At 53.5% G+C, this 23918-nt stretch overlaps 2 protein-coding genes across 6 annotated transcripts in view; one reads left to right on the forward strand and one right to left on the reverse strand.

Moving 5' to 3' along the window:
- The window catches only part of ARSG (arylsulfatase G), a 38903-nt gene extending 18103 nt beyond the window's left edge, over window positions 1–20800 (reverse strand). For 2 of the 4 annotated variants that reach the window (XM_014882747.2, XM_088176636.1), the window contains exons 1-2: window positions 8308–8446; window positions 69–767 (exon numbers count right to left, since the gene is read on the reverse strand). In XM_014882747.2, the coding sequence (XP_014738233.1) occupies window positions 69–271 (203 nt within the window). In that variant the 5' untranslated portion in view covers window positions 272–767; window positions 8308–8446. Of the gene's footprint in view, window positions 1–68; window positions 6706–8307; window positions 8447–20636 lie in introns of those variants that run through there. The other 2 variants (XM_088176637.1, XM_014882745.2) reach the window with 2 other exon arrangements.
- On the forward strand, window positions 7340–16470 carry SLC16A6 (solute carrier family 16 member 6). 2 transcript variants are annotated; one of them, XM_014882748.2, is made up of 6 exons: window positions 7340–7544; window positions 9737–9978; window positions 10601–10744; window positions 11443–11571; window positions 12450–13271; window positions 13846–16470. In XM_014882748.2, exons 2-6 carry the CDS (start codon window positions 9744–9746, stop codon window positions 14100–14102), a joined length of 1587 nt encoding a protein of 528 aa, XP_014738234.2. In that variant the 5' UTR covers window positions 7340–7544; window positions 9737–9743; the 3' UTR covers window positions 14103–16470. The 2 variants fall into 2 exon arrangements, with proteins under 2 accessions (XP_014738234.2, XP_014738235.1); XM_014882749.2 differs by lacking the exons at window positions 7340–7544; window positions 9737–9978 and having other exon boundaries at window positions 10607–10744; window positions 11315–11571.
- Window positions 20801–23918: the final 3118 nt, after the last annotated feature.

Raw genomic sequence — 23918 nt, forward strand, 5'->3', positions numbered from 1 at the left:
GGGCTGAATTCCCCTGTGCTGCAGGACACAGTAACCAGGTGAGGGCAGGGAAGGGGGACAGACTTTACCTGGTTCCTTCGGCAGCCAACTGGTCCAAATGCGGGGTCTCCTTCGTCTCTGCCCAGTTGGCACCCAGATCCCCCCAGCCCACATCATCAGCCAGGATGACGATGAAGTTGGGCTGCCTGCTCACCACACAGGGAGCCCAGAGTCCCACCAGCACCAGGGTGAGCACCAGGGTGTCCCACGGGGACAGGGATGGGGTCCCCATGGTGCCACAGCAGTCTTCCCCAAACTGCCCCCGCTGAGTCCCTGTGGATGCAGCTGAGATTTCCACGGGCTCTGTCCCTTCCTCAGCTGGTCCCGTGGGGCTGGACGGGGGCTGGGGTCTGGGTTTGCTCCCTTGGCTGCCGACCGAGCTGCGACACCTCCTCCGCCTTTCACACCCAGGCGCAGCCGATATTCCCGAAATCGGCGCCAGCAAAGGTGTTATTCTTAGAAGTCAAAAAACACCCTTTGAAGTCACTGTCACCCTATTTATATCTTTCCTTCCTTCCTGGTAAATATCTAATTAGGCACCAAACCGAAGCGGTATTTTCTCCTCCAGGAGCGGGTTCGATTCGCAGCTTCTCTCCCCTCACTGCAGCCAGAGGGATGTTTGTGTCCAAAAATGGCTCTTTCCCTGCAGGATGAGCCCCTCGGTCTCTGGGTGGAGAAGAAACTGCTGGGGCTCTGTCAGTCCATCCTTCACCTCGTCAGAGCATCCCCTGTGCAAGGGGAACAAAATAGTCAGGATGTGGGGAGTGCTCCTGCACCCCAGCCTGGGGCAAAACACCTCCAGACACCAGGGCAAAACCCCTTCTCCAGACCCTTTGACTTTGAAGTTGTTCTGCTGCCTGGTTCCCAATGGCTCGACTGGAAAGGACTGGGAATAACAATGGTCCTTTTCCTGCACCCACTGCTCAGGCTGGGATTGTTCCTGTGCTCCCTCTGGCTTGCCAAGGGCTTTCTCCCGAGTGCTGCAGGGGGCACAGTCCCACGAGGAGAACATACAGGGCCCTGCCTTCATTTGTGACAACTGACAAGTGTCTGAAGCCCATTGTGTAAATTAATTCTGCCCCACTCCTGCCAGAGCAGGGAGCACAGCCTGGCTGCTGGAGGGAGCTGCCCAGAGGTGAGGAAGCAGGAATCCATACAAACCCAGAAGGCAAAAAAACCCAGGATTGAGCACATCCAGCTGCTTAGGGCAGGATTTGGCCTCCAGAGATGGAAAGGTTCAAGGACAAAGCCTCCAAAGACCGATGGCAGAGCTCCACGGAGCAGATGGAGCTGTGGAATACAATGTCTTGAACACAAAGTTATGGCCAAAGGGGGCTGAAGCTGCAGAAATCTGCCAAAATCCCGCTGGGTCCTGCACCAGGAGTTCTGCACTGGCTGTGGGGATGCTGTGGGGATCTGTGCCAGGGCTGGGGATGGCAGGACCCAGCTGTCCCCAGTGGGTACCAGCAATCTTGGGGCAGGAACGTGGCATGAGGGATGCAGCTCCCAAGGGATGGTCAACACAGCCAAGCAGGACAACATCCATTAACACAGAAAGGGAGAGTAGAGAAGGCAATACTTGGAAACAAAAGAGAAGAACAGGACAGGAACAGGCAGGAGAGGGAATACGATGAGCCCCATCTGTAGGCCAAGCGTTTTGCAGCTTGCAAAGTAAATTATTTCCAGGTTTTGCTGTTCACATCTTTAAAAGCTTTGGGCTGTCACTTGGATCAGCAGCTCCTGGGCTGTCAGCAGAGCATTGCAGTGATCAGAGATATGGCTCCATTCATAATTCATAGCCCAGAGTGTTAATTTATAAAGCCTGGAGGCTCTCGGTACATCAGCTAATGGGGGTGGGATGTGGTGGGTGGTGGGGCTGAGCTGCAGGAGGGGGCTCAGCTGTGGAGAGGCTGCTCAGCCCTGCCCCAACAAAGCCCAAGAGCTCAGGTCCTGTTCTGCACCCTCCTGCATGCCCACAGCTCCAACAATCGAGATTAGGTCTCTGGACACGTTTGATGGCAGCTAAGTTGCCTTTACTTTCAAAACAAAAATTCCTTTGCTATTTCCTTGGATTTCTTCATGGATGGGGACTTCATCCCAATCCTATCCCAGTCCCATCCCAGTCCCATGCCAGTCCCCTGCCTGGGAATCTCCACAATAGAGCAGGATATCACCATGTGCTAGACCTGGGGTTTGTGCAAAAACAAAATTGCAACAACTCCTCATGCAGTTGGTGTTCAGTCTTTCTGGGAAGACACACCACCTAATCCTGCCCTCTGGCACCTCCGCTGGCACCCAGCAGCTCCCAGCCCCTCCCAGGCTGAGCTGTGGTGTCTGTGCCAAATCCCAGCCTCTCCAAACATCCTCCCAGCAGCATCATCCCAGTCCTGCTCCTGAGGGCTGCCTCTGCACCCCACAGCGTGCCCCAGGGACCCCCCAGCTGCACCTGCAGCCACCCAGAAAAACCCAGCACACCTCAAAGCAGCCGAACCCACAAATTCTGTCCCTTCCATTTACTCTGGGGAGGGATGCCAGGATGACACAGCTAACAAAAACAATCCAAACAATTTTCAAAGGACACTCTCTCCTCCCTAAATTACAGGGAAAGTCATCTGAGGCTGAAATTCATGCATTAGCATCAGACAAAACTTCCTGATCCCTGATGCTCACAGGGCGTTTGAAGGTGAGGTAGAACACAGCCCGTGGAATGTCCACATCCAGACCACATCCATGAGTGTGTGGCCATCCCTTGGCATCAACTTCTCTGCACTCTGAGCCCTCTCTGGACCCTTTTCAGCTCAAATTCCCGGGTGAGTCCGGGCTGTGCACGTCCCCCCGGAGGAGGTGGGAGGATAAATCCCAGCCCCTGTTCACCTCTGCTCCCCTCCAGCTTTGCTGCAGCCAGACCCACCCTGAGCTGACCCACCAACTTTCAGCTAATTTTGCAAAAATAAAAATTACTCAGGAGAGATTCCCCAGGCTGCCTATGGCAGGAACATTGCACCTCGCCTTGTGCCAAGCAGGAAATGCTGCACAGGTGGCTACAGCTGGATGAGCTACCTGGGAGGAATCACTCCCAGCATCCAAGGGCTCTGGATAACCGGCGCTGGCAGCGTGCTCCTCAGCTGGACACGGCACACCTGAGCCAAGCAGCACGCACCTTGGACCAGGGGAGGACTGAACAAATAAATAACCTGCCTTTTGCAAGGCAGGCAAGGCAGCTCACAGGAACCTGGAGACGTCCAAACCAGATAAACCAGTTTAGAAAAGCCCCAAAGTCTCTCCAAGCAGGACACCCCAGGGCTGGCCGTGGTGTAGAGGAGGGGAGATGCCTCTCTGGGATGTCACTGCTGGCAGTGCCACCACAGAGGGGTCACCCTCACAGCACTGGCAGTATCTGTGTCATGTATTTATTACACATTAACCAGAAAGTTTACAAATCTTGGGGCCAGCACGATCATTTTCACATTTTTCACATTCTTTCACATTTTCACGCCTGCCTGGAGAGCAAAGCAGTGGCTGCAGCCCAGAAAAACCTGACGCCCTTTGAAGCACACCCAGCTGTGCTGAGCTACCCCCCGCCAGCTGCCAGGGCTCACAACCCACCCAGGCTGCCCCAGCTCTGATCTCCAGCCCAAACCCACCCAGTGGCCCTGCTCAAAGTCCCAGCAGGATCCCCATCCTGGCCACGAGGAGCAGAGAGAAAATGACACAGCAAGGGATGAGAAATTCAAACCAGAGTGGGTACCTGCTGTTATCCAGCACAACTCCAGGAGCTCCTTGTGCCAGCTGGGGTCAGGGAAACTGAGGCAGGCAAGCAGAAGTGATGGCTCAGGCTGTGCTGGCCCCACAGCTGCTGAGTGACATGGGATGGGGACATATCCCCATGGTGAGGCTCTTGGTGCTGACCCCATTGGGGAATGTCCAGCCACAGCCTGGAGGGGATGGATGGCAGGGCAGACAGGCTTTCGAGGGGCAGAAAAATAAATCTATGTTTTGTTTTCAATTTAAGATTACAGAGATTTTGATTTGAGCAGAGAAGGGCAGCAGGTACCTGGTGAGGGGTCTGCCCGTGGGGCAGAGGGGCAAGAGCTCAGTGCCTGCCCTTTGGGCCTCCCCAGTGCTGACATGTTTACCAGCAAAGCTCCATTCCCAGCACAACCATCCTGACAATGCTCTGAACACAGTCAGGACTTTATTCCAGGAAAAGGTTTTCTACTGGAATAGTTTATACTAGTTCTCCTCACAGGATAAGCAGCACCGACAAAAACATACTTCTGCAGATTTACCAGGATTTCTGCCAGCTCCTGGGACAGGAGAATGTTTTTCACCCATCTCACTGCTGGGTCTTTCAGAGAAAACATTTCACATGCCGAGCAGGGCTGGGCAAACCCCAGCAGAATAAATGAGCTGGAAGTCCCTGAGCCATCCGGCGGCTCAGCACAGGGGCCCGCGCTCCCCTGCTCTCCCCGCCCTGTTTTCCAGCTCCTGGCTGATTTATGCCCACAGACAGGACGCTTGCTCTGCTTCCCTGTGGATTACAGAGCCCTCAAAAACTCAGCCATGCTGCTGGAGACCCTGGGATGATGAAGAGGCACGTCCTGGTGCAAGCGCTGCCAGGCACGGGACAGACCCACAATGGATGTGCCAGGGAAAAGGATCCCAGCCAAGCCAAGCAGCAGGGAAATCTCCCCAAAGTGGGCAAAAAAACATGGGGGGAAAGGGTTTTACAGTGGGGCTGGGAAGCTCTGGGTTGGAGAGGCTGCAGCCACCATCCCTGTCCCCCCACAGGGCCCCTGCAGCCCCCATGGCTCCCCAAAGCCTTATTGCTCTTGGAGAGCCCAAAGGAAAGGAATGGCAAGGTGAGGCAGAGACAGATGCAAAGTACTGACAAGAAATACCAAGAAGAAAATCGCTTTGGGTTTTTCATGCCAAAGATATTTGCATTCCTATTCCTCCCCTGGAGGCATAAACCTCTTTTGTTGTCCCACAACCACTGTCGCTACCAGGAAGAATTTCAGCACGGGGAGGGTGACCCATTCCCAAGGAAAAATTTGTATAACGGGATATTGGCTCTGCAAGGCCAGAGGGGTGCTCACCCTTTATCTGTAGCCCTGAAAGGCAGGGCAGGGATAAAGGACGCCCACCTCAAAGGTTCCCTCAGAGGAAAGGGTTTTCCTAAGGCACAGGGAGATAGGAGGCTCTCAAGCACACACAGGGAGCACTCTCATGGCTGAGTACCCAGATTTCTGATGGATTTCTGATGGATTTCAGCTTGTTCAGGAGGGGACTGTGAGGAGTGAAGCTGCTGAAACCTCTCTGAGAGCACCAGCTCTTGCTGGAAGCAGCAGCTGTTGGGGCAGCATTGCCAAGAGAAACCAGCAGCTGCTTTCCCAAAGTTCCTGAGGAAAAGCAACCATTTGCCTCATTTTGGGGAATCTGGAGAATTTTGCCCCAACTACCTGCTGCCCTTGGCTGTGTTGTCCCACCAGCAATCCCACTGGGGCAAGGGAAGGGAAAAGCAGCAGAGGGGAAAAGCAGCAGAAGGGACTCTGGCCAAACCAAACCCAGCAGCCCTTGCAGTGCAGGAACATTTTAACCTTTTTCCAGGGGTATGAATCAGGACCAGCAGGTTCCACATTAACCCAGCACACTGTGGTGGGGTCCTGGGCCAGCACAGGGGGCAGATCCCAGGAGGGCAGGTGAGGAGAGGTGTGGCCACCCACCCACTCTGACCCCTCTGCTCTTCCCTGCAGGCAGAAGTCACTGGCCCACAAGTCACAAAGAATGATGCAAGATTCCAAATTCTCCTGGCAGCATCCATCTGTGCCCAGCAGAGAACAGGAGCAGGATGCAGCAGTGAGCTGAGACTGCCAGAGCTCCAAGAGAGTTTGGACAATGCTCTCAAGGACAGTGTGGGATTTTTGGGGTGTCTGTACAGGGCTAGGGGTTGGACTCAATGATCCCTTCCAGCTCAGGATGTTCTGTGATTTTAGGACAACTGCACCCCTGCTCCCTCCCTCTCCATCCCTGTAGGTGGTGAGTCGGTCTGTCCTGCTTTGCTTGACTCACAAATCCCTACTTTTTAAGCTTCCTACATAAAGGACATGTTCTCCCTTAAAAATGCAACTAAGTTGGCTTCCCCTAGAAATGCAACCAATGGAAACATCTTCCCCTTAGAATTCAACCAAGGGACAGGTTTTTCCCTAAAAAAATGCAACTAAGTGAAATGTTTTTCCCTAAAAATGCAACAAAAGGGCACATTTTGCCCTAAAAGTTCAGCTAAAGGAGATGATTTCCCCCCAAAAAAACAGCCAAGGGAGATGTTTCCCCCAGAAATGCAACTGACAGAGACAGTTTCCCCTAAAAAATCTGAGGGAGATGTTTTTCCCTAGGAATGCAACTAAAGGAGATGTTTTCCATAAAAATACAGCTAAGGGACAGCTAAGGGACAGGGTTCCCCTAAAAATACAACCAAGAGCGATGCTTTTTCCCTAGAAATGCAGCTAAAGGAGATGTTTTGTCCTGAAAAATACAAAGGGCATATTTCCCCTAACACAGAACCCAAAGTTCGGAGGGGACAAACACTCTGTGCCACCCCTAGAACCAGCACCGTGAGTGGGAGGGGTTCCCGCATCCCACCGGCATCCTACCCCATCCCATCCCATCCCACCGGCATCCTACCCCATCCCATCCCATCCCATCCAACCCGCATCCCATCCCATCCCACCTGCATCCTACCCCATCCCACCCCATCCTACTCCATCCCATCCCATCCTACCCCATCCCACACCATCCTACCCATCCTACCCCATCCCACCTGCATCCCACACCATCCTACTCCATCCCACCCGCATCCCACCCCATCCCACCTGCATCCCACACCATCCTACTCCATCCCACCCGCATCCCACCCCATCCCACCTGCATCCCACACCATCCTACTCCATCCCACCCGCATCCCACCCCATCCCACCCGCATCCCACCCCATCTCACCTCATCCCACCCTATCCCACCCGCATCCCACCCTATTCCACCCGCATCCCACCCTATTCCACCTGCATCCTACCCCATCCCACCCGCACCCCCTGCGAGCCCAGCGCGGGGATGCTCCGGACCCCGCTGGGGCGGGGGCAGCCCGGCACCTGCCGGAGCGGCCCGTGCGGGGCAGGTGCGGTTCAGCGGGGGCTGCCGGGGGGCTGCGGGAGCCCCGCGGGGCCGCCCCGCTCCGGCCGCTGCACCGCCCCTCCCGCACACGCGGTGCCGCCGCTGGGCGAGCCGGGCCCGGCGCCGCGCACATGGGCGCTGCGGAGCCGCCGGCGGAGACCGGCTCCAGCCGGTATAAAAGGGCTGCGAGCGAGCACCGAGCAGCAGCAGCCGCCGCCGCGGGCAGCGGGAGCAGCAGCGGCCGGAGGCCGGCGGGCAGCGGGGCCGCCTCCTCGCCGAGGGTCGCCCGCTCGCCCTCCCGGGCCATGGGCAGCCCCTGACCCCGCCGCAGCACCGGGTGAGTGGGGGCTCCCGCCCGGGGATTCCGGGGGAGCTGGGTGGGGGAGGGCTTTGTTTCCCTTTTTTATGTTGTTTTTTTTTTTTCCCCCACTCTTTTGGGGCGCTTTTTAACAATATTTTTTCATTTTTCCAGCGTTTTCCTTCCCCACCTCCCCTTCGCCTGCATCCCTGTATTTTTAGCCCGCGGCCCCGGCGATGCAGGAATCAGGGCTGAAATGTTGGGAAAGTGATGCAGGGAAGGGGGGGCCACGCCGGGCCCCTGCGCTCCGGCTTCTTCAATTTTTTCCCCCGCCATCATTATTTCTTTTAATCTTTAAATGCACAAAACATACGCCTAGGTTTGCCGTTTCGCTGGGTTGTTTTTCCTTTCCTTATTTTTTTTTTTCTTTTTACTGTTCCCTAAGCGTGCTTCCTCCTGATCTGCTTTTTCCCCCCTATTCCCCGTGCAGTGACACAGGAATTCATGGCAGCCCCGTCCCCTCTCTCTCGGGAGGGGTCTCCAGGCACTTCCCACAAACTTCGGGGGTCCCGCCCGTGCCCCTCGCCCTGCCCGGCTGCAGCAGCGGCAGCACCGCAGGGATGCAGGAGCCCACGCCTCGCTCCATCCCTGGCCGAGAGGATCCCCCGGGAGCCGCGCACTCGCCATGCGGCACCGCAGGAGGGGCTGCGGGGCACGGGGACCCCCCCTGCCCCTCTCGGGGACCCCTCGGGTGGGTTCGCAGCTCGGCCGAGCCGCCGCGGGGCCGGTGCCGCGCACTCGCCTGCTCCGCCGTGCGAAGTTCCGCGGTGGGCTGGGGCGGCTCGGCCGGGCTCGCCCGGGCTCTCCGTGCCCTGAACGCGGTGGTGCCGAGGAGCCGAGTCTAAAATGGAGGAGGGAAATGCCTCGGTGGTGGCTGCCGGGGACGGCGGCGCGGGGGGAGCGCACGGCCCGAGCCGCAGGTCCGGGCGGGACGGGGCGGCACAAGGGGCGGTAGCCCACGGCCACCGCTCGCTGCCAGCCCGGGCCGGCTGCGGGGACCCAGCGCCACCCGGGGCTGACCCCGCGCTCTGTCCTGCAGTGGCCACTCTGGCACTGGCACCCCACACGCGGCTGTGCCGGTGACCCCAGCACTGTCCCGCTGCACAGGTGTGGCGGTGACCCCAGCACTGTCCCCCTGCACAGGTGTGGCAGTGACCATGGCACAGCTGACCCTCCTGCAGGTGTGGCAGTGACCCCAGCACTGTCCCCCTGCACAGGTGTGGCAGTGACCATGGCACAGCTGACCCCCCTGCAGGTGTGACAGTGAGCCCAGGACAGATCCCCAGTGCAGGTGATCCTGTCACTGTCCCCCTGCACAGCTGTGGTGGTGCAGTGGCCTCGGCTCAGTGCTCCCCCTATGCAGGTGTGACAGTGACCCCGGCAGTGTCCCCCTGCACAGGTGTGGTGCTGACCCTGGCACAGCAGACTCCCGTACAGGTGTGGCAGTGAGGCCAGGACTGTAACCCTGCTACTGTCCCCCCTGTGCGGGTGTGGCAGTGACCCCAGCAGAGTGTCCTCCCCCGACTGTGACACCCGCGCTGTCCCCCTTGTGCAGTGGTGGCAGTGCTGGGGACCTCCATGTGGGACCAAAGCCACCCCCAGAAGAGCCCTGGGTGACACTGGGCAGGGCTGAGGACACCCCATGCCTTATGGGGTGACCCCATCCAGCCCCCCTGCCCTGGGGGGTGGCAGTGGTGCCAAGGGCTGCAGGGGAGCTGGTGGCAGCAGAGGCGTCCCCACTCCCTGTTTTGAGGTGTGGGCAGCCTAGAGCTGCCATTTTGGGGACAGCCAGGCTGGGGAGGATGGGTGGCCCGGGGTTCCTGCAGCTCCACCAGCCCAGCCCGCGCTTGGCTCCGCGGTGGATCTTTCACGAACTGCATCCATCCGCCCCCATGCACCGACACACAGATGACAGCTCCAGGCTCCCGGGCTTGGCTGCTGGGAACAGCTCGCCCGGCTGCTGAGCCGAGAGTTTCTGCTGCTGGGCTCAGGAAGGAGCCCACGGAGGGACAGAGGCAGAAACATCAGCCCAACTCTCACACTTAATCCCTCACAGCAGCACAGGGTCCGGCTCACGGTGCCTTAGGGGGTGCTACAGCTCCCAGAATGTGCCTCTTCCAGCAAAATTCAGCTTAAAATAATGCCTGGCTCCCTCTCCCCTCTTTTCCCAGATCCAAAATGACGGTCAAAGCTGTAAAGATGCCGTGCACCTCTGCAAACTTTTATACTAAAGTGCCTGACGGAGGATGGGGCTGGACAGTCGCTTTTGCGTTCTTTGTTGTGGAAGCCCTGACATACGGCATCATAAAATCATTTGGAGTCTTCTTTAACGACCTGATGGAAAGCTTTGACGAAACCAACAGCAGGATATCCTGGATAATATCCATATGTGTGTTTGTACAGACTTTCACAGGTAAGAGGAGCTGGCGCTCGGTGCAGGTGCAAGGGGCAGCGGTGCTGCTGACTCAGCATGCAAGGACCTGGCACCTGTGACTTTCGTGCCTCTAATAGCTCCATTATAAATTAAATCACGGCCATAAAGCTCAGAGGCTGCTCCTCAACTGCTCCTCAAGAAATGTCTGTCTCAGCCTGGCAGTCCCAACTTTTGTCCGTGGGTGGAGCAGGGACACGGTCCGTGTCACTGAGCCTGATCCAGTTGTTCAGGTCTCACCAGCAAGGGGCAAAAACCACAGTTTTCAAACCTAAACCAGTTTTCAAGCCTTTTCACCCTGCAGTAAATAGGATTAGAAATAATTTGAGCCTTGCTGAAATCTAGTGGTGTCTGAGCATGTGGCTGGAAATTTGTCCCAGGCTTCCACGTGCTCGTCTTAAAGTCTGTTCTGGTGATTTTTTAGCATGTCCTAAATGCTGTGAGCTGTGCAGTGCTCCGAGGGTGGCTCCAGGGTGGTGCTGTGCTGTGCAGGGAGGTGGCACCTCACGGGGACCCGGGCAGGAGCACGACAAGAGCCTCTGCAGGAGATGGCGGCTGTGAAGTTGTTGAGGTGGGTGTTGACCACGGCTCTCTCCCTCTCCAGCTCCTCTGTCCACGGTCCTCAGCAACCGCTTCGGCCACCGCCTGGTGGTGATGGCCGGGGGGCTGCTGGTCAGTGCCGGCATGGTCATCGCGTCCTTCGCCCGCAGCGTGGTGGACATGTACATCACCATCGGCATCGTCTCCGGTGAGTGCCCGTCCTGCCCCCTGCCTGCCACGCTCTGCGCTCCCTCCCTCCAGCCACGGGGTGTGCTTGGTGCTGCTGCCCCTCCTGAGCTGATCCCGCAGCGGGGATGAGCCCCAGCCTTGGCTTTCTGCCCTGTCCCAGCCCGGGCACCAGCCTGGAGTCAGCCCTGCGCTCACACCGAGAGCTTCTGATGGGCTGGGATTGCTGGGGGAGCCAAAGCTGCGCCCGGGATCAAATCCTCTAACACTGTCTCTGTCTCTGGTTTCTTCTCCTGCTACTTTCTCCCCTCTCCAGCCTGGCCTGGGCGTCCTGTTCATGTCTATGGCCAGGAGCTTGCCTTGCTTAGGGAAACACTTGCTACAGGCTCAAATACTTTAAGCAGATGAGGTCCTCAAGGTGGACCCCGCTGGCTGTTTGGGAGCAGAAGCATTATCTAGTAGGTTTGGGAGGCTGGGTCTTTTGGTGTGGGTTTTTACTTTCCTTTTTTCTTTTTTTTTTTTTTTTATTTTCTTTCCCTCCTCCAATTTACAAAAAAATAACATTCTGGTTTCCCCAATGATTTTCTTCCAGGGTGACTTGCTGAGTTGGCCGAAATGATACTGTAATGACCACCGGGAAAGCCGACTTAACGTGTTCTTGCATCGGTGTTTCCCCCTCCTTTACTTGTTGTTATGGCAATTTTTGGCATTTATTCACAGGCCTGGGATACTGCCTCTCCTTCCTCCCGACTGTCACCATTTTATCTCAGTATTTTGACAAAAGGCGCTCGCTGGTCACAGCGGTGGCATCGACAGGGGAATGTTTCGCTGTCTTCTCCTTCGCACCAGGTACGGTGCCCACGTGCCAAAAACACAAAGCTGCTGCCATCCCTTCCCCAGGCAAACAGCCAGAGGCTAAGTCGGTGCCCACAAGTGGTTGCTCACATGCCCGTGGCACCCAGCAGGCAGAGTGACAAGCAGTCCTGGGGACGAGTATGACACTGCCCGAGCCCCCCCAGTGCCATGTGCCAGGGCAGGACATGCCTGGCTGATACTCAGCCCGCCGGGCTCCCTATATAGATCTGGCAGGCTAAAAATAAGCCCGAGAAACTTCAGCTATTTAAAACACACACAGTGCACAGAACTGCTCCTAAAGGTTACTGGGCTTGAGCTCAGCACCGGCTGCCAAAGTGCTCCAGCCTTTTGGGGACCTGTCCCCAGGCATCACGGCCCTGTCACCTCCTGCCCTTGGAGGTTTATGTGGTCTGCTGTGCTCTGGGCTAATACCCACTGCAAAGCTGCTTTGGGTGCAATTGAAGGCTGGTAATTAAGCAGTGACGTGCACCTTTGAGCAGAACGAAGAGACTTCCTCTGCTAGTTGGTTTCAGGGTGGGGGCAGCTGAGAAAGGAAACTCACGCACTGAGTTTGTTCTCCTTCACTAAAAACAATACCCCCTTTGTCCCTAAACTTGCTGAGACCTCAAAAGAGGCTACCTAGAGGGTGGCATCTGCTAGCCAGGTGGTAAACACAGCTTTTAGCTTCTGTGTGCTGCAGCAGAGGGGAGGAATGTGGATGCCAGACCCCTGGGTAGGAGGGACCCCTGCTCAGCATTTTTGAGAAGTGCCTGGAACCCTCCAGTGGAATCTCCAGTCCCTTCCCTGGCTGTAAATTCAATTCCTTGGTGTAACTACCGGCTTTCCCAGTTACACTTCTCCTCTCCCCTCAGCAATCACGGCCCTGAAGGAGCAGATTGGCTGGAGGTACAGCATGCTTTCTGTCGGGGTGCTGCAGCTCGGCATCACCGCCTGCGGATCGCTGCTGCGCCCCATCGTCATCAGAGAGCAGGAAGAAGCGAAAGCACAGCCTCCAGAGGAGTCCACGGAGACAAAGTACATGCTTGAAAACGAGCAAACATGCACCTCAATAGAGTCCATAGACTCAGGAGTCGATATAACTACCTCACCCAGCAATGTGCCTGGAAAAACCAAAGCAGAGCCGAAAAGTGAAGAACCAAAGCAACACGGACAGAATCCCGTAGAAAATAACAGCACCCCTCCAGAACCAAAAACCAAACTACTGGACTTCTCTGTGATGAGAGACTATAGCTTTATCTGTTATGCATTCTTTGGCCTGTTTGCAACCCTGGGCTTCTTCGCTCCCTCCCTCTACATCATCCCCCTGAGCCGCAGCCTGGGCATCGGCAAAGACCACTCTGCCTACATCCTGTCAGCCATGGCCATCGCCGAGGTCTTTGGCAGGATTTTTGCAGGCTGGGTTCTCAACAAGAAGCCGATCCGCAAGATCTACATCGAGCTCATCTGTGTCATCCTGCTGTCGGTAGCGCTGGTTGCCTTCCCCTTTGCCTCTGGATTCTGGGGCTTGATGATATGTAGCGTTTATTTTGGGTTCATGCTCGGCACCGTGGCGGGCACACATATTCCCCTCCTGGCTGAGGACGACGTGGTTGGCATCGAGAGGATGTCCTCTGCAGCTGGAGTCTACGTCTTCATTCAAAGCTTAGCTGGGTTGGCTGGACCACCCCTTGCAGGTAACACAAACTCGGGTCTTGATTTTGTTGTGGAGATGTTTGGCAGCTGTTGGTGCTGATGCCTGTCTAGAAGGTATTCTGGCAGCACTAATCACAGCACTCCCCTAAAATCCCTGCAAACACTACTGGGAGTCTCCCAGAGCCAGAAGACTGCAATGCAGCTCTGCAGAGTCCCACGGATGAGGCACTGAGGAACCTCAGAGGGAAGGGAAATACTGCAGTGCTACCCTGCTCCTGTTAGAAACCCAAACCTGGCATCACTTCAGGCACAAGCAGAGGCGAATCCCTCTCGCTGTGCCTGTGCCACGCACTGCAGGAAGGTGAAGTCTGGCACAACAAACAGATGCCTGCTGCATCTCGGGCTCAGCATCCCTGCGGTGCCCAGGGGCTTCTGCCTCGCCAGAACATGACACTGTGTACCCCAGAACACAATGGATTTACTTTTCTAACGTGGCATCACATTGTCACCGAGTTTTGAATGCAGATAAAATGCAGATTAAAACCCTACAGGAGGGGAGAGCAGGGCAGGGGGGGAGAGGGCTGTGGCTAACTGCTGTAAATGTTTTTTTTCTAGGTGTCTTAGTGGATACGACAAAGAACTACAGCTCAGCCTTCTACTCCTGTGCTGCTGGCATGGTCCTGGGGGCCGTGTTTCTGGCCCTGGTGAGGCCGTGCAAGACTGGGCTGTGCCACCACCACCACCGAGAGCAGCAGCAGCAGCAGGTGGAGGAGAGCACGGCAGGGCCAGCACCAGAACTACCAGATGACTTTATAGACATGGATATTGGAAAAGCAGAAAATTCAGGAAAAGGCTCCGACAGCGTGGTATAAAAAACCCTGTTCCTTCTCCATCTAATGTACTCAGTGTAAGGCTGGGGGAAATGTCAGCTCTGCTCCACGTTTTAAAAGTCCATTCTAAAGGGAATGTGAAATTTTAAATGTGAACAGTTGCTACCAACCATTTTTATTTTAAATATTAGACAGAACTTTTTTAACCAACAATGGAAAGCTCCATAGAAAATACGGATAGTCACATAAGAACAACTTCTTTCTAGCATGAAGATGTGATGCACACTTGCTTTCCTGATAACAAGCATAGGTAAAATTCCAACTGATCCCATCAATACTGACAACAGCAACAGCAGAAGCAGCTCAGCCTCTGACTGTCAGCCATCCCCTACCACAAATTCCACACAGACCCAATGATATGAACTGGAGCATTTCATCCACCACCAGTAGCCAACTGAATCTTCTTCTGGAGGGATACAGACTCACTTTTTAGCTTGGAGGAGGAGGAGGCTAGGCTAGGTAGCTGACAATTAGAAACCATTGCTAATGATCTTAACTTGAATGTCACAAATGCTGGGAAATCAAAGGCTCCCTGTGTCTTTATGGCCAGTTATTACTGCACATATTTCATAAGATCATTTTTCTTCTCCTGACTGGGATCCTTAGAACTGTTTTCTGTCAATAGTCAGACCTGATGTACTGTTTCTAATTTAACTAGTATTTATTAATTTATTCTGAGATTGTTAAAGGAGGTTAGCTTAAATAACTGGAGAGGAAAAATGATCTTCTGCATAACGGAAAGCTGTCTTTACATCAATCTCTTCAATGCCTATCTTGTATTGCTTGTGAAATTGTTGGGAAAATGACTCTTACAGCATAAAGTGTAGCTGTTTTTAATAGGTAAGTCTTAAGTAACCCAGTTATTTTTAAAAAAACAAAAACAAGTAACTACAGATCCAGCATCTCTTTCCATGGAAAAAGGCTCAGCTGGTGCCACGGACCTGGCACAGCTGCCAGAACCAGCCCACCCCGCAGGGAGGATTTGGCCCAGGATGTCTTAATGTACCCGAAACCTTGGCTCACAGGTGCACCAGGAAATCTCTGCTGCAGCCCCAGCTGCCTGTGGCCCCCCCAGGACCTTCCCCTCTCACTGCTCCCCACCCCTGCCAGCCACGGGGTGCTGGGGCTGAGCTGCACCCCCTTCCCCAGCTCTCCCCTCAAGTCAGCAAGGGGCTTTTTTTATTTCTTGCTGCTGACTTCAGTGAGAAATGAAGTGGAGCCTGTGCACGAAGGGAAGGGTAAAAGACAACGTTTGAGCTGTTCATTCAGTCTTAACAGGAGAGATTCCTGCTCGCAATGGCACGAGCTTGCTTACCCCACCTATATGCATCTTCTCGCCTCTAGGCAACTCAGGGGGACAAATCAAACAAGTCTGTTCTGGTTTGGGGGAAAAAAAAAAAAATACTCCAAACCACCATTTCTGTGTACTTAAGTGGAAGTGTCATCATCCATTAACTGCTACGCTGACCTGTCTGTGTTTTACCAGCCATAGAAACGTGGGACAATCTGTAAAAGAAAAAAGAACAACCTCTTTTTTTGGGAAGGTGCTTGATTTGTTTTTTCTGTCTTAGATGTCCAAAAAAAAAAATTTAAAAAGATTAAAAAAAAAAAAAAAAAAAAAAAGAAGAAGAAGAAAAAGGAAAAAAAAAAAAAAAAAGAAGAAACAGGCACTCTTGCAACCAAGTGGCTGGAGCAATTCATCCTCACTGCCCGGGACCTGCGGTCTCGTGTCCTTCCTCTGCCTCAGCACTTTATCACGGCCAGCAGAACCTCGCTGCATTGCACCCAGGACTGGAAGATCCCTTACAGAGAACTAGAGTTGTGTGAACCAGTGATCAGTGAACAAATAACCACGTTGCATTACGATGTACTTTTAATTTATTGTTAATTTATGATACTTCAAGCGTTTTTGGTAAATGTTCTGTAGCCTATCCTTGTAAGGTTATTGAAGTCTTTGTGATACGAGACCTCACTACAGCACTTTGCTATTACAACTGCTTGGAAGTGGAATAAGGCCTCCAGGTTTTGCGTGTGTGTGGAAGCTCCCTGTTCTGCAGATTCGCGAGGTTCTACTGTATTTAGTTTGGTTGGTTGTTTTGTTTTTTTTTTTTTTTTTTTATTTTAACCAAGTTTCCAATACAGATCAAATACTCCGTTTGTCACTGACCTCACAGTCCGTTTCTGTTCTGTCTGCGTGGCAGCACGAGCAGGGGAGCGAGTGGTGAGTGTGTGTGTGTGAGGGCACAGCACAAGCAGGATTTACTGATTCGTTTGTAACGTTACCGAGTGGACTCTGGAAATACTCTTAAACACTGAGATTTGCAATAAACTTTTTCTTTTTTTTTTGGTTTTTTTTTTCTCTCCTCTATTTTCTTCCCCCCCCCTTTTTTTTTTTTTTTTAAGTAATAAACACGGTGAAGAAACTTCTCCTCTCCCTCTTCTCCATCCCGGGGTTTATTGTGGGAAGCTGTCACATGCCACTCCTCCAGCCTGAAGTGGCTTTCCCTGCAAGTTGGGCAATCCCAGCTCCTTAAAATGAGCTGCCTGCAAGCTGTGGATTAGTGCTGACCTCAAGGGTGCTCTTGTAAACCCTCACCCCGGGAGCCCTGATTAAGAGGGAGCCTTTTCTTCTCCTGAGTGCTGCCTGAGCTGGTGGCACTTGGGAGCGTTCCCCTCGTGTCTTCCTGGAGCACGCAATCATGTAATTATTTTATCATGCCTGAATTGCTGAATGCTTCCTCCGTGCCAGGCTGAGCAACTCGCCTATCAGAAAAATCCACTTAAAAAAGAAAAAAAACAACCAAACAAAAAACAACCAACCCAAAAGCCACTAAATAGCAGATTAGAGCAATTTTCTCTCCCTCAAACCTAATTTCTTGATACGCCCTTCCCTGCTCACGCTGCCCAGCATGCCCAAACCCTACGAGCAGCAGCGCTGCCACGTCCCAAATACCACTGCATGCATTAGGATTGCAAATAAACGCTCTGCTTGCCGAGGGAATCATCACGACACTGATGTGTGTGTGTTCAGAACAAGCTGTTTCCATTCTGGTTGCAAAAATCCCGGAGCAGAGGTGAGCAGTGCATGCGAGCAGAGCAGGCTTGGACGCCAGCACCAAAGTCCAGGGAAGATAATCTGCCTCCAAATTCCACCCTGGCTGGTTTACAGCAGTGAACAAACATTATTTGCAACAGTTTCCTCAAACCCCCCACCCCCCAAAAAAAAGGCGTTACAAAGCCTGCACACAGTTCACGTAAATAAAAGCACATTTAACCGGAGCACTATCAGATGTCTCCCTGAACAGAGAGATTTTAAAGAGTCGTTTTTCCCACCTGGTTTAAATTAATTGCCTGTGACCTTCTCTGTTATCCTGGTACAAAGGCATTAAAGCCAGAACAAAATAGGATAAGGACATATTTATTCAGTAGCACTGTACATCCATTTAACAGCACAGTAAACAGGAGAATGTGGGGCAGGACGTGCCTCAGCAATCCTTGGTATTCCTCTCCAAAGGGGCTGTATAAACTCTTGTAGTCAATGAGGCCAGTGCTGGCCAAATGTAAATAGAGGAAATTACACAAGGTCAGCTTGCAAGAGGCCAGGAGCCCTCAGACCGTAGGTATCTGTCCTTGCTGAAGCAGAAAAGAAGCTGCACTGGGGGGCTTTGTTTGTTGTTTTGGGGAGTTAAAAAAAAAAAAAACAAAAAACAAAAAATAAAAAAACAACACAGAACCAACCAAACAAAAAAAAAGACAAAGCCATTTTTCCACTTGAAATTAAATGGAAGGGGAACTTCTTGTTCTTTTCCACTTATTTCAACAAGATGACACCCGGTTCTTAAAGGGGACAAATGGGTCCTTGCAGATAGCCAAACTGGGCTTGGAAAGAAAGCAAAGTAGGTGCTTACAAAACAGCTTGAATGTTTTAACGCTGTCCCCTCAGATGTTACTTGTTACCATCTGAGATCATCGTGTTCCAGCTGCCTGTAGTAAACATGACCTGAATTCTCACAGTGATGCAAGCCCAGCAGCAGCCTGCCCTCCACAGCTCCTTCCTCCTCAAAACTCATCCTAAAGATGCTTCACAGGTCGGGTTTGGGAAAAGCCCCGGGTTTAGGAAAGCATCCCTTGAACTTCTGGCTGGGTTTGAAGGCAGAGGGAGCAAGCACTGCCTGTCCTGAGGGGTTGTTTTACACACGATGGCCACGCTAAAAGGCAGGAGCCTGCAGGGAGAAATTCAGGAAGAATTACCCCATGGAAAGGGTGGTCAGGCACGGGAAGGGGGTGCCCAGGGAAATTTGGAGTGCCCATCCCTCGGAGGTGTCCAAGGAACACCAGGACGTGGCACTCAGAGCTCTGGTTTAGTTGATAAGGTGGTGTTTGATCAAAGGTTGGACTCGATTTTGGGCATCTTTTCCAACCTTAATGATTCCATTCTGTGGTTCCATGGTTCCCACTGGACACACACAGGGAGGGCTCCTGGGCATCCCCAGCTGCTGCTGGTCCCCAAAGCTGGCTGGCAGCCACACATCCAGCCCTCCTCCTCTGGACATCGTGGCTGCAAACCACGGAGTTTTCCCCTCCCCACTCCCATTCCCATGGACTTTTACTTGCTGGACTTGCAAATCCACGGCCACACTAGCACAAAGCTTGCTCTGCAAATTGCACTAAGTCATCTAATAAATCAAATACAATCCCCCCCCCCCCACCTCCTACTGCAGTCGTCGAGCTCCAGTTACAACAATTTGTGGTAAAATATTACTCACCAGCACTTTGGCCTGTGTGAGCAGCTCTGCCTCGGAACAGACAGCCCTTAAATCACAGCTTTGTCACAGAAGCCACAAGCATAACCAAAAGTCTCATTACACGCAGACGCTGTGAGGAGAAGGCCAAGGAGACAATAGTTCCCCTCGCTTCCCTTTGTCAGAGCTTTCATTAATGTTGTGAACGCTTTTTCTGCTTCATCCACTGCTGGGTGCTGGCCACGGGCAGGCTGGCAAAGGGGCAGCCCAAACCAGCCCCAAAGAGCCTGGGAGCAGCGAGGTGGGGTCGGTGGGGTCTCGATGGGGTCGGTGGGGTCTCGATGGGGTCGGTGGGGTGCTGAGCATCACCCTGTGCTCCTGCTTCAGCACACTGCACTCCCAGCAGGGCTGGTACCTCCCTTCTGCCTCTCTGCTCCACTGGTTCACTTTAATCCCCACCAGTCTGGGCTTGGGCTATGGGAAGTTATCACAATTATGGATTTCAGGCACCTCTGGGCTTGTGCCTTTTGCTGTGATGCGACAGGTATTGTTGTTTTTCACGTGTTGCAAAATGAGACAAAGACCCAGATTGTGCCATGAAGAGCAAAGGCTGTTTGTGAAGTTATACCTGGGGCTTGAGGATGGCAGGGGACAGGTCCAGCACTGCTGGGGTGGGGGGGTTTCCATTCCCACTGCTGCCCATGCACAGGCTCAGGGGGATGCTCCTGCTCCTAAATCCTGCTGAGCATCCTCCCAGCCACTGTCTTGGGATGGAGGGAACAGCCCTGACCCCCTCATTCCACCTCCTAAATGGCAGGGGAGGTCTCCCTCAGTGGGTATAATTAATATATCTTAATATATACTTATATAATACCACTTAATATATACCCCCTGGAAATTAATGACCAAATAATGCAGCGATGGACGAGGATTCACAGAAAGGTCCCAATTCTGACGCTGGGACAAACGTGCCCCTGGAGCCTTTCATCAAGCACAGAGCCCTCTGGCTGCCCAGACCCTTCCCCTCGCACGTCCCTGTCCCCGCTTCCCCTGCTGGCAGTGAGCATCCCATGGCTCTGTGTCCCGGCCAGAGCCGGCCCTGGCAGCCGGACGTGGGTGCGGGATGGGATGGATCCCTGTGGATGCGGGATCGGGATGGATCCCTGTGGATGCGGGATCGGGATGGATCCCCGGGGGTGCGGGATCCGATGGATCCCCGGGGGTGCGGGATCCGATGGATCCCCGGGGGTGCGGGATCGGGATGGATCCCTGGGGGTGCGGGATGGGATGTGCCTCTGCTGCTCCTACAAAAGCAGTGCAAGGGGACAAGCCAGCCTTTGCCAAGCTGGGAAACTGGACACAGGGAGCCACAGCTTGGAGAGGAACCCCAGAAGAGCCATCTCCTTCCCACAGACTGCCCTGAAATCACTCCCTTCCCCTCCTGGTGCTGCCAGCCCCGAGCTCCCCATCCCTGCACCCAGCACAGCCCCAGGCACTCCCTGTGTCGGCCTCCTCCTCATCCTCACCCCCAGGGCAGCTCCGCAGCCTTATCAGCCCTGGGCAGGCACAGCCCTGCCCTGTGCCGGGGCTATCAGGGCTCGCAGACCCTGCTGGACTGGGACAAACCCTTTTCTGCCCATAGCCCAGCCAGGGCTCTGCTGTGCCCACACAGGAACCTCCCAGCTGCATCCACAGAGACTCCCTGGCCCTGCACAGCTCCCCCTTCTCAGGCAATTCCCCAGCCAGATGGAAAAATACATTAAACAAACTGTACCTTGCAAAGGGGCTGCAGGCACAAAGGGAATTTCTCAGTTTCTTCTCCCATTTGCTGCCCTTCTCCTCCTGCCTCCACTGACAGAGATCAGAGCTTTCCCAGCTGTGGCCAATATCACAAAACCCAGCAGGTGAACCCACTCCCACATCAGCACTTACAGCAAACCCTGGTGCAAGCAGATCACCCAAGTAATTAAACACCAATTAAACCCCTCAAGCTTTAGTTGATGAAGTGTTTTCATGGAGACAACCCCAGTCCTCCCCAGAGCTGCACGGGCAGTGTCACATCTCAAAGGTTTTTATTCAGCCTCCTTTGCACCGCTTTGAGTGAGTCAAGAATTCCAACCTCAGTGTTTGTCTTCAAGGACGAGACACTGACCCTGCAGCCTGACCTACCTGTGGAGTTTTCCTTGGTTAAAAGCCCCTTGAGCACAGCAGAGAGGCCAAACTGCTCGGTGTGTAAAGTGGGAACTGGACATAAACCTTGTATCCATGTCAAATTCGATTTTGTTGGCCAAGGAAACAAGAGCAGTAAATGTTAAAATGCATAAGTGGTTCCATTTCCAAAAGAGTAATTTTTAAACTGCATATAGATGCACTCTGGTGTGGACTTTTAAAAGCAAAATTCACATGCTCTAGAGGAGTTAATTGCTCACAGTATGTGAGGGCAGGAAGGGAGAACAAAAGCAAATCTGTAAAGCTGAGAGCAAAAATTAGCCCCGAAAATTGTGCACAGTGGGAAATGTGCCCCATCAGCCTGATTTGGGGCCCAGGTACAGGGGAATCAATTTGCCAGCACAGAGCAGGAAGTGTCCTACCTGGGAGAGGTAAAGAACAGAAACCTGCCCAAATCCTGGTTACAGTAATTACAAATAACATCCTGACACAGGAAATTAAACCTCTCGCACAAAGCACCCATTAAAAATGTGAACCTGATTAAAAAAAAAAGAGAGAGAAACTATGAAAATAAGGTGGATTAAATTCAAGACATTTTCTCCTGAACATCCTGAAATATCTTAGATGCAACCAGACTTGTCTGCCCTCCCTGGAGCCCAGGGCAGATCCCACAGCACACCCCAGACTCGATTTGGGAACGTTCAAGAGTGATGAAGGCAAACGTTCCTGGATGCAGGCAGCTTCAGCACAGACCAAATACTGAGCATCATGCTAGCAACCAGCGTCAGCCAAGAGATACAAACATTAGCTTTCCAGAGAAGAATTTTTAGTGCACTGGTAGTTCCTTGTCAGACAGTAAATTTTAAAATAGTCCATAGTAAATGGCAGAGAGTAACCCTTTAAATACACAAAGTTTTCTGCATATATTGTACTCCAATCCTGTAACAGCACCTCGGGGCATTTTAATAACCTCTCATGGTTCTGCTGGAACTCTTGTAGGGGTTTGGGTGAACACATTTGGGGTTCCTGCCACTGCTTCATTATCATCTCTGTGCAGTCTTTGATAATAAGGTTTTCAAGTTGTAACACGCAAAATGAAAATGAAAGGAGAAAGCTGAAAGATTTTAATCTTCATGTTGAAAGACCAAAGCAAAATTCTTCTCTCTCTTTCCTGCATTCTACTTCTTGTGTCTGAACACAACAGTTAACACTGGTGAGACGTTTTCAAGCCTCTGAGCAACACAACCCTTCTCTTTCCCCAAATACCCTCTGTAACACCTGCTTCTACTTAGCAAAACAAATAAACAGGCACTAACCACAAGTGTAACTCTCTACCACTGACATTTCTTTGCATGTCTCAGACCACAGCTTCCTTTGGAAACCCTGAACTTATGTGTTTCTACAGTTTTAATGTCTGTAAGGCCGTAGAAAGATGAGAAAAACAAGCAAACACACACAGGCAGAAGCTGGTGGTAGCTACAGCAACAGAGACACAAACCCAGGCAGGGGTTGTGAAATGCATCCTGCGAGGAAGTCAGAGACCAGGGCTGGCTGATGGGGGTGGGATCCAGGCTCAGGTGTGAGGGGGTGGCTCCCAGGCACAGGTGACACCAGCAGGGGCCAGGCAACTGCTCCCAGGGCCCAGCAGGTCTGGGACAAGCACACATCCAGCCAGGGATGAGGCTCCAGGAATGCAGAGTGACCAAAAGCCTGCCCAGAGCATCCTGCTGGTCTCACTCTGCCACAGGACACCCTCAGGAGCCTTGGGGATGATGAAGCTGCCAGCTCTGAGGTGTGCTCCTCACACCATGGCACAGGTGTCTGCAGGCCAGGGGCTGGGCTTGCACTGGGTGCCACCTGCATGGCCCCAGAGGGGAGAAGGAAGAGGTTGGGTGCAGCTTGTGTGACTGCCCAGGCTCCCTGCCCTGGCTTTTCTGTCACATTGGAGCCAGTGACAGCCTCAAGCTGTGTCACTGGAGAGTCAGGCTGGATATCAGGAAAGGTTCTTCCCCCAGAGGGTGCTGGGCACTGCCCAGGCTGCCCAGGGAATGGGCACGGCCCCGAGGCTGCCAGAGCTCCAGGACAGTTTGGACAGCGCTGCCAGGGTGGGATTGTTGGGGGCGTCTGTGCTGGACTTGAATGATCCTTGTGGTCCCCTTCCCACTTAGGATATTCTATTCTAATTCTATTCTATTCTATTTCTATTCTATTCTATTCTATTCTATTCTATTCTATTCTATTCTATTCTATTCTATTCTATTCTATTCTATTCTATTCTATTCTATTCTATTCTATTCTATTCTATTCTATATTCGATTCGATTCGATTCGATTCTATTCCTGTGCCATGCCATGCCATCCCGGCTCCAAGGACACCAGTCCCATTCCCACAGGTGGCTGGAGCTCTGCATCCCAGTTTGCGTCCCCTGGCCGTGACGGGGGCCAGAACAATTCCCGATTCCGCGAGTGAGGGAGGGACAAAGAGCCGGCGTTCGGGAATCCACGGCCACCCGCGTGTCCTTCGCCCGCGCTGGGCTCGCACCTGCGGCCGTGCAGAGGGACCGGCGAGACGGGGCAGGCCGGGGGAAGGTGCCCGTGTCCCCTCGGGGTCCCCTCTCCGTGTCCCCCCACCCCGTATCCCCTGCTCATGTCCCCTCTCCCTGTCCCCCCCCCCGCCGTGTCCCCTCCCCGTGTCCCTCTGTGTCCCCCCCCCAACTCCCGCAGCCCCCGGCTGCGCGGCCCGCGCGCGCCCCCTGCCGGCCCCCCAAGGGGCTGCGGGACACGGACAGGCGGGACATGGGGACACGGACAGGGACAGGAAAGACATGGGGACACGGACAGGGACATGGGGACACGCGGGACATGGGGACAGGAGGGACATGGGGACA

Source organism: Sturnus vulgaris, chromosome 20, assembly GCF_052056855.1.
Source record: "Sturnus vulgaris isolate bStuVul1 chromosome 20, bStuVul1.hap1, whole genome shotgun sequence".
NCBI lineage: Eukaryota > Metazoa > Chordata > Aves > Passeriformes > Sturnidae > Sturnus > Sturnus vulgaris.